This window comes from Anopheles coluzzii, chromosome 3 (genome assembly GCF_943734685.1).
Source record: "Anopheles coluzzii chromosome 3, AcolN3, whole genome shotgun sequence".
Lineage (NCBI taxonomy): Eukaryota > Metazoa > Arthropoda > Insecta > Diptera > Culicidae > Anopheles > Anopheles coluzzii.
In genome coordinates this window covers 17,675,331-17,685,346 of record NC_064671.1, presented here as the reverse complement: position 1 = coordinate 17,685,346, position 10,016 = coordinate 17,675,331, and the positions used below count along the sequence as shown (strand labels likewise).

The 10,016-nt window shown below is 44.4% G+C and overlaps 1 protein-coding gene across 1 annotated transcript; it reads left to right on the top strand.

Moving 5' to 3' along the window:
* Positions 1–6,701: 6,701 nt before the first annotated feature.
* LOC120958817 (arginase, hepatic) lies at positions 6,702–8,137 on the top strand. Its single transcript, XM_040381843.2, has one exon. It carries the CDS (start codon positions 6,946–6,948, stop codon positions 8,032–8,034), a length of 1,089 nt encoding a protein of 362 aa, XP_040237777.1. The 5' UTR covers positions 6,702–6,945; the 3' UTR covers positions 8,035–8,137.
* Positions 8,138–10,016: the final 1,879 nt, after the last annotated feature.

The window sequence follows — 10,016 nt, the reverse complement described above, 5'->3', positions numbered from 1 at the left end:
AGGACCTTTCGAAACTGGTAGTAGGTAGTGCTTTGCTAGGAATGCTCTTGAACACGACCGAAAGCGGTTTAGAGTTATGGTGTATGGGGGAAAAAAGCCGAAGCCTGTTTGAAGCCGGCAGCCAACCGATTTCGAGATGAGATTAAATATACGCTCAATTTCAAAAGCGCAGGTCGAAATGAGCTTTTCCAGTTAAGTAGCACCGGGGCCGGCGTGGAATGAAAGCACGCGCGCAAACCCGTGCGCCGTATCGTGTACTTTTCTGCGATCGGTGGTGGAAAAACGCTAAACGAGATGAGCTCCGATTTAGGTTGGCTGGGGCAGTCGCGTTTCGGGCAAGGCTTTGGGTAGATTGGAAGATTAAATCGCTTTTAAAACCCGCCTCATAACTAACGAGCAGCGTTCGTGGTTCCGCTCGGTTCGCATCGGTTGTGCAATGAGTTTAATGATGTTCCAGCTTATTTATGCTGCCGTGGAATGATACGCCGTACACCCCGCTACGTATGGCCGGAACCGCTGCAGTGAGAGGCATCGAATCGTACAGATCGCTGGCATCCGGAGCGAAACAGGACCCTTTAATCATGGTTAAATCTGTTTACTCGATTACCCGGCCAGCGATACAATGGAGCTGTGCTGCACATGCGAGACGAGGTGGTACCGTGGAAATTCTGAGCCAATAAGGTCAGGATAGTTTCCGTGAAGTTGTGCACCGTCTAGTGCATTGATGAAGTGAGAACAAACGCTGTGAGGCGTGCAGGCGGGAAAAGCGCGACGATGATTGATGATGGTAGACAATGGTATGAAGCACTTGTTTGTTGAGTGTATTCTGAGCAGAGTGTGATTTGCATAACTGTGATTTGAACGTTTAGTATAAAGGAACGTGATCTTGGTTTTTTGTTGTTTGCTCAGTGCTATTAGAAAACTAATGTTTTTTTAAACAGAATCTTTTTGTGTTTAAATTTGAAATGAAAATGTTGCAAAAGCTGAATAATTTTTAATGATGATTGTCGCACCCTTTTCCATTGATTCCAAATATTCTCAAAACTCTATTTTTTTACGTTTTAATTTTTGGAATTTAGTTTGATTTTTGAGATTTTTTTAATAGAATTTGTAGAATGAAACTTTTGCAATGTAATGTAGATCTTTAGTCAACCTAGTTATGATCCCACATTTCTTAGCTAACTTCACTATGACGTTGATGTGAGGAATAAAAGTAAGTTTATAATCAATGATTATTCCTTTTCAATTTTAGAGACTTGTTTTCTTGAAAAAAAAAAAAAAACACACACAATTTGAAAGCGGTTTTTTTCCATTTTTCATTTGAAGTCCTCGTGCATTTTGTCTTCATTATGTTTAAATTTAATTATTTATAACTCAAACGTTAGAAATGTTTGTACCTTGTACCTTGATAACTGTTATTTAACGAACCAATTTCCAATAGACGGCGCTATTCAACGCATCCTTTTCAAGATATTGAGATGAAACACTAACGTAAGAAATTATTCCTTGTTATCATTACTAGTTATTATTTAGAGTAGATTCACTGATTTTGAGATAAAATCACAAACATCCTTTTTTTGGGCAGCCTTTCTGCAAGATGAATTTTTTACCACCTTTTATTGAAAGGCTTCATCTTATCGTTTGCGTATGAATCTGAGTTGAGTAAGAACGATGTACAATATTTATTGTCTAAGTCTGAAGGTCCAAGTTAGTATGCCGCTTAGTATGCCGCTTGCCAGCCTTACACAATCGTTGCAGCGCCCTCTGTTGGCAATAATTGGATTGTAAAGCAGGAAATAAAAGAATGGGAGATTTTGGTTGTGATGAATTCCGTATAATACCACAAACATAAAAGATAATTAAATAATATGATATACCTACTGATTAAGAAAGTCTGCGAATACAATCATAACCTAACCCTCGTGATGCAATCTTAACAGGTGAAACATTCCTTTAAACAGCACAGTCTCTGACTCTGTTTTATCTTCATAGCGTGAATTGCATGATAAAAGTTTGATTGGCTTTCGGACATTCCTATCACTATCGGCCCACCGGTGCAAGCTCGCTGAAGACTTTACCCAGAATCCCATCTAATCCCAGGCAGCACCTGCGGGGCACATTCTTGCGAGTAGAGCTCGTGCAAATTAATTGAGGTAATGTGTTGCCCTGCAGTCTACCGTCAGCACGGAACCGAACCCACCCCGTACCGAGATTGAACAACATCTTACGACGCAATCTGGACTAGCTCGTTTCACTTGCAACCATCGGGAGGAGTGAGTGAGAAGCGTGTTCGTAACATTCCCGATCACTTGCCGCTGGTATCGAGGAATGTGCATCCTAATGGGCAAAGGAATCAATGCAATGCTTAATGTACACCAGCGGCGTTAGTGCATACCATGTGCGATCGTACGCCAAAGGGATAAATGCAGCAGACTCAATCCTAACTCTCCTCGTTTGGTGCAAGGACTCTTCATTTCCTTCATCCTTACGGCATGAACAGGGCAAGCATTTTATTGAGCAGTGTATGTGTGTGTGTGTGCTATGTGCAGGGATTAGAATGCGCTTGTTGCATTTTCCAACAAGCTGGCACCGTAAGTGACCTTCCCGGGTGGACGGGACGATTCTCGCGTCAGTCAGTGTACTTCCCGGTAGTTCGATACAGGCCGGCGTAAATGGTCGAGGAAGCGTCTGTTCTTTTACTGATTGCCTGCAGCAGCGGCTAATCTTCCCATCACCAGCATCATAGATTTCCTCCCCAACGAGGTTGGAAAGGGTCAGTACCGCAATGCACCAATGGGTAGGGAAAAAGTGTGATGAAGAACTGTGTTATTAAAAACGAAATGAGTTCGATGTGAATGTGGTGTGAGGACGGTAAGGGGGAAAATATGCAAAACACGTTACACGAAGTTGGGGCGAACACAGGCAAGCGGATTTACTCGTAGGGCGTTATATTGGAAAGCTGAAGCTTATCGATATTTGCTCGGACGGATTAGACGAGTCTGATCCCGTGTCTCGGGACGAGCGGCTGTGAATATTTTTGCGATAATATGCAAAATGCAGAAAAAAAGTATATCACTCTACAAAAACATTGCGTACGCTTTTTTCTGTACTTGGTAAGCTGGATTTGAGATTGGCGATTTAAGATGGCGTAAAGGTCAATATTAAAGATAGGAGGGTGTAAAAAAGATGAAAATAGAAACGATAAGGTTTGAATAATTTACTGTTAGTTGTCGATGTTTTAAAATTTCCTGCAGATTTAGTTATACAAGAAAGCCATTTCAAAATGGACAATTTATTTTTGAAGTCCCTAGTACGTCAATTTTATCTTTTCTAGTAGGTAAAATATGTTAACTGTATGCGATCGCGAATTATCCCGCATGCTTTCTTACTGTCTGTGTTAATCTCATTGATTGAACCTTTTTTTAAAGTTAATTTTTAATTTTTTTTTGTTAGTTTTAATGTTACATATTTTTTTATATATTAAAATTATTATAATTTTTAAATATTTATCAAATATAGATTATTTAATACGAGTTTAAATTATTTAATTATTTAAAAGTTCAAAATATCTACATTTTATAATTTTTTATGTTTACCGGGCTACGTACAGAAAATATAGTTTACAGAAGACAGACTACTTGTACCTCAATTGTTTGGATTTTTGAAAAAACTCGTATATTTATTTCGTTTTCGTTTTCGACATTTCGTTTAAATCATGCATTCACTGCTTTCAATTTGCATCTTCCGGTTATGGTTAGATATGGCTTTAATCATGCCTCACCAATTGGGTTGGTTTAAGTTTTAAACTTATATTCTTTTTGTAAAGATATGAACAACATGAATGTATACATACAAATAAGCAGTAGCTAATTAAACAATTACGGTTTATTAATCTCTATTTAAGCGATGAAATCGTTTGAAACAAAAACCATCATAATGAAGTTCATCATGAAATACAACCCATCTCCTGTGCTTAAAAAAAAAACCTCCACAGTAAAAGAAACAATTACCATTTGGTGTATCCAGAGGTCCATAATAAATTCCCTACGTGCTTTTGGTTTCGTTTCGCAGCGGGAATGTCATTTAACCAATTAAAAAAAGAGCTCTACAAGGAAAACACCGACCGAACTGCTCCGCCCAAGTAGGCAGCTTACCGTCAAATGAAACCTTAATTAATTATGAGGCAAATCATTAAAAACAAAAAGTGTGATCTGATCTACCCGCGGCTGGCGTGCGTGCGTGCGTGCATGCCATGTGTAATATAATCACATCGTGATTTGGGCGTAGTACGTGAATTTTAACTGCCTACCAAATTGTTTGCCGAACATGTGAGTGAAATCAAATATTTGCATTCGCTTTCGCTGTGGCAAAGCGTAATAGTACCGCGCAGGCGGGCGCGTATGGGTGTGTGTGTGTGTGTGCGTATGTGTCAACGGGTTTGAGTTTTCCTGCTTTCCTTCCCAAATGATCGAGGGAACGAGCGCAATGGGCGGTTGAAATCAGCGGTTTGAGAAGCAAGCACAAATTTTAATCAAGTTCACATCACTTTCGAAAGCAGGTAAAGCGAGTTGGAGTTGGACGACGTGTGTAAGCGGCAAGGTGAGTGTTCCGCCCGTCCACGAGCGCGTTTTTCGCGCAAAGCGGTACGGTACGAAATGAGTATTTAACTTTTCTCGCGTTTTCTCATTTTTGTACCATGCCTGGCAGGGCCGGAACGGAGCGAAACGGGGGTTTTTTATCGTTGAAATTAAAACGATAACAGCGAAAGAAAAGCAAAACAATATGACATTTCTGGTCGCTTCATTCCTCGCTTGTGGCCTGCTGATCCTGCCCCCATCGGTCCACTTCGTGCAGGTCGAAAACTGTGGGAAAATCAACACTTTTGCACCGCACATGATGTCTATGGGCGGAATCACGTGCGTGGACAATGGGAAACACACTTGAGACCGGGTTTGGGGAATACAATTTTTGGAATACGATTGAAACCAGCCGTGGACAAAATGTTTTTGAAAAAAATAACTTGAGTGTGATGTGTGTTTTTGTGAGCCATTGAGATTAAATTATATTCTAATCGAGTGTTTTAATTATAGGTTTAACCTTTTGTTGTATTTTGAATCAACCACCCAAAAAGAAGGTGGTTAAAAGTCTAATGAACAATACACTTCAACGTTAGTAATTGCTTCTGAAAGCCATTCAAACGAGAGGAGGTTTGAAAAGATTTCAAAACACCTTGATATTGGTTGAGATGGGTTAGTTGAACGAATTAACACCTCATTTGTAACGACGCCAGCCGGGATTGCCACCCAGTTGTCTTGAACTGATTGCAATCATTAACGCTTGAGACGCACACTTCCCTTTCGGAGAGGAGATTCCATGGAATTGCTTCCATCACATACTGCCATTCACAGCCAATAGTGGGAAAAGCGATCGCTTAGAGCTCTGTCAATAAATCGATCTAAGCAACCAAACACATTGAGCGGAAGTTAGGCAATGATTTTGTTTGTTGTTTCTTGCAGATCGTCTATCGAAACTCAGGCAGCTGTGGGTGGTGTGTTTTCTTGCGTTTTTAGTCCCTCTTCCAGTCATTCCAATGAAGCGCACGTCAACGTACTGCTCGAACCGTATCTTAGTCGATGGTGGCTGCAGTCTCTAGGCGTTCCGAATACCCCGGGGGCCGTTGTCGTACACCAGTCTCTAAGCGTAAAGACGCCAATCAGTCCTGTGGGTGGGTACGAAAAATCTTCCCGAAAAAACACTGCTGGGACTTTTCCCCCCAAACGAAATGTTAGCTGTGCTGTACTGTCGCTTGCCACTTAATTAGAACTAATTATAATGGAAATCAATTTTAATTAGACGCTTAATGGTAGCATCTTATTTTGCAGAGTCGGCGATTGACTGTATGCTGGATCGGTTGGGCGGTTTGGTATAAAAACTTCCCTCGCCGGAAGAACAACAACATCAAATCCTTTGCAGGTGTCTGCTGTGCTACAGTTCACAACTAACCTGCTTGTGGTTGTGAGTGCTCGACTGATTAATCCACACCGAGCGTATTAGCACTCGGTGAGTCTCGGAGCGGAAATGAGCACAAGTTGTGCAGGGCCGTGTTCTGCTGAAATATAAATGATCTACAAGGCGTCAGCATTCCGTAGTGAGTGATTGTGAGCACCGGTGGGAATATTTCTAGCCGATGAAATGTTTTGCCATGGCAATGGCAGTGTACGTTGAATTATAAAACAAAGCGCAAAATGAACAAGCGCCTCGGTTGCGGATTCATTAGCTCAGACACTAGTACATCTGTTGTAAGGCAGTCGGTGGTCTGGATAGTCGAGAAGCGCTTTAAAGACGACGTTTGGTGCAAAGGATTGACAGTAACTGAGAGTATTTAAAGGGAAATATGTGAATTGTGATGATTAGAGTTGATCTGTTATTTATTTGTTATGGTTATAACCAAGAACATCTTCTAATTCTATTCCCACTGTGGTCAATGAACTTTAATTCTGAAACGCAATTGTAAAAGACCGTATGTTCGCACAAGCTCTACCAAACAAACCAAACTGACGCGGTTTCGCCAGTGATCGGGTAAAAATGATTCCACTCGCACTGTCTCTCTCGCACACGGAGTCGTAACTTCCAAGACGATCTTTTGCTGGATCACACTTCCTCGTACACATGAAATGAAAGCGACAGTCACAAAACGAACGACGACCAAGCCCATTGAGCAGCAACGCTTCGGGCGGGCGATAAGCGCTGTCCAGATTTGTTGTTCAAGGGCAAGGTTATCTCGCGTTTAAGCGATTAGGCAAGAGCTACGACGGTTGAACGATTGTCCGTAGCCAAACATCAATACCGTCTTCAGTCGCAGTACTCAAACTCATCGCCGGCGGTTGGGCATCTCTCTGTGCAAAACATTCGAACCGCTTAGTCGCGCAGTGCAGTTACAATACAATGTTGCCACGGATAGCTTTAGCGAGGCTGGTAGGCCGCACCGGTGTCACGTTTGGAGCGTCAACCAGCAGCTACTGCACCTCCACGGCCGATCACTCGTTTGCGACGATCAAACCGAAAAAGATCAACTACGAACGCATTGGAATCGTCGGTGTACCGTTCGACAAGGGCCAGCGCAAGAAGGGTGTCGGTTTGGGGCCCAAAGCGATCCGCGAAGCTGGCCTGATCGACCACATCCAGGAGATATCGCCCAAGCTGAACATTAAAGATTACGGTGACATCCAGTATGAAGCGCTCAACTTCCAGGGCCGTAAGGTGGGCAACATGAAGAAGCTGGAGCACGTGGCCAGCTGTAGCAGGAACTTATCGCACCAGGTGACGGAGGTGCTGGATGACGATCGGTTGTGCATAACGCTCGGCGGAGATCATGCGATCGCGATCGGATCGATCGATGGTCATCTGCACCACAGCAAGGATGTGGCCGTGATTTGGGTCGATGCACATGCGGACCTGAACACCAACTCGACCTCCCCGTCCGGGAACATTCACGGTATGCCGGTGGCGTTGCTTGCCCGCGAGCTGTGCGATTACTGGCCGTACATCCCCGGCATGGACTGGCAGGAGCCGATCATTTCGATCAAGAACCTTGCCTACATCGGGCTGCGGTCGGTCGATCCGTACGAGCGGGCAATCATCGAGAAGTTTGGCATCAACGCGTTCGGCATGCGGGAGGTGGAAAAGTACGGCATCCGGGAGGTGATGCGCATGGCGCTGGAACGGATCGATCCCAACGGTGAGCGGAGTTTGCACGTGAGCTACGACATCGATTCGCTGGACGTGCTGGAAGCACCGAGCACGGGCACAAGCGTCCGGGGCGGACTGACGCTGCGCGAAGGCATCTACATTATGGAGGAAGCGTACGGGACGGGCCGGCTGGCCGCGGTCGATCTGGTGGAGGTGAACCCGGCCATCGGCACACCGGAGGACGTGCGGCGTACGGTGGAAGCGGCCATACATCTACTGGTGGCAGCCTGTGGTCACAGCCGCAAGGGTGACATTGCCGACACGTTGGATTTGATACAGAAGTGAAGAGTGAGGTCCGATCGATCGGCTGGTACCCCGTGTGCTCTTGTTTGTATGTATTTACCCGAATGCGAGTGACTCAATAAATTTTCCTTCTTGCATACACGTACTTTCTTCGGCCACGTTGGATGAGGAAACAGCACGCCTGGACCATGTACGCACGGCTGGAAATAACTAATTGGTGCGGTTCGGATCGTCAAACAACGGAAGCACCTACCCGCTCAGGAGTCACTGTAGGCAAGCGGTTTCGTAAAACTTTACCATGGGGTATTAATTTGTGCGGTTTTGTTCCTGTACGTGTTTGTGTGTGATTGGGTCTATCGTTCAAAGGCAGCTGGCTTTTCGGGGCAAAGTTTTCAAAAGGGAAACAGAAAAGAGTAACGCAAAAGTCTGGCTTTGGGGTCGTCCGAGACTCGGGCGTAAGAGTTGTTGAACGTAAATTTCAACTACCGCCAGCAACATCGTGTTTTTGGGGGGTTAGAGGAACGAGTGCGTTCCGTACGAAAGTGTTATTAATCGAACATTCCACACTGTTAGGGACGTTGGTTTGCGTTGGTTTGCCGTTGAAGTACTTCCCATTTTTCCAATCGGTTTGGCAGTCGATATATGGGGTTCGACTTCAAAAGCGTACCTGCCGGAGATGGTGGGGGCAAAAAGGGAGTGCGTTTTGCATGACTCCACACTCCAAAGAAGCTGCAGATTGCAGAGGGAATGCTTGTTTGGTTAGCAACAAAAAGACACACACACACACACACTGGAACATTCGGGCGTACGGGTGGCCCATTCTCGAGCAGGGCTTGCCCTAACCTAAAGTACTTCGGCTGTGGTTTTGTTTTGCGCCCCTGCCCTGGCCCTCCCAAACCAAAAGCGAAACAAAGCGTAACCTAAACCGATTCATACACACGTACGTGTCGGGCCACAGCACTCGTCTGGACGCACTTGATAAAAGGTAATTTATGATTTCCTTCTCCAACGCTACCGGCAGAGGAAGAAGGGCCGGAAAACATTGAGAGCATTATTTAATGTTTCCTCAAACCTCAGGGAGCGTCCGCCTCTGCTTCCTTCACCGGACATGGACCACCTTCCTGTGGTGAGGGTTCCGAAGGAGATCTTCCACACCGGGAGGCCCGCCATGGCCATTTCGAAGGTGATGCATGCCTGTGGTGCCGTCCCCCCATTGCCGTTTCGTGGTTGTGGCGTTTGGTTTGCAGTGGTTTTTGCAAAGTAGTGTACGATATGTGTTGTTGCCAAATTAGAATTTAGACTTTTATTGCTACGCTCCGGAGTGGTTGTATGATATGTTTTGTTTGTTTGTTTGTTTTTTTCCTACCACTTCCTTGCCAGATTTTTGGAGCAATACAGAGGTAAGGATGGAATGGATGAAATCCAATTTGAAAGCTTCCATTGAAAGCTGTTGTTTCTTTTTTTTTCGGTGCTCAAAATGAATATATGCTCCGACTGAATGCAAGCTCCATATTGGTGCGGGGGACAATGTTTCACCGAACCGATGCTGATGCGTGTGGGCAAGATTGAGTGTGTGCAGTTTTACGGCTGCACCACCAGCGCTGTACAACGACGACCATGATGCCGTTGCCATGCTGAGATGTTTTTCTTGTTTGCGCACTAATCGTTAAATGGGAAGCTTTGGGAAAACGAAACGAAAATGGCGGTATGTGTTTATGATGACTTCTTTTGTGAAATTTTACGGGGCAGCAGCGGTGGGGCAGGCCAGCATTTTGCACCATTTGAAAGAGGTCGTACAAGATTTATTATTGCCCCGCACGCGTTTCGCTCCATCCTCCTTGTGTTTTCGTTCTTGCTCTTGCTAAGATGAGTTTGCTTTGTATCATAAAGCTTCACATTGCCCTGCTACACGAGGGTCTGCTTTTGTGAACCGTCCGTTTATGTTTCAAAATTTTTGAAACAATAACTTATACTTAGCAGCCCATCAGGAGTGTAGCTTTACATCGAAGGGAAACGAATTTAAT

Coding starts and splice junctions, on each gene's coding strand:
- LOC120958817 (XM_040381843.2), top strand. CDS start 6,946: ATGTTGCCACGGATAGCTTTAGCGAGGCTGGTAGGCCGCACCGGTGTC.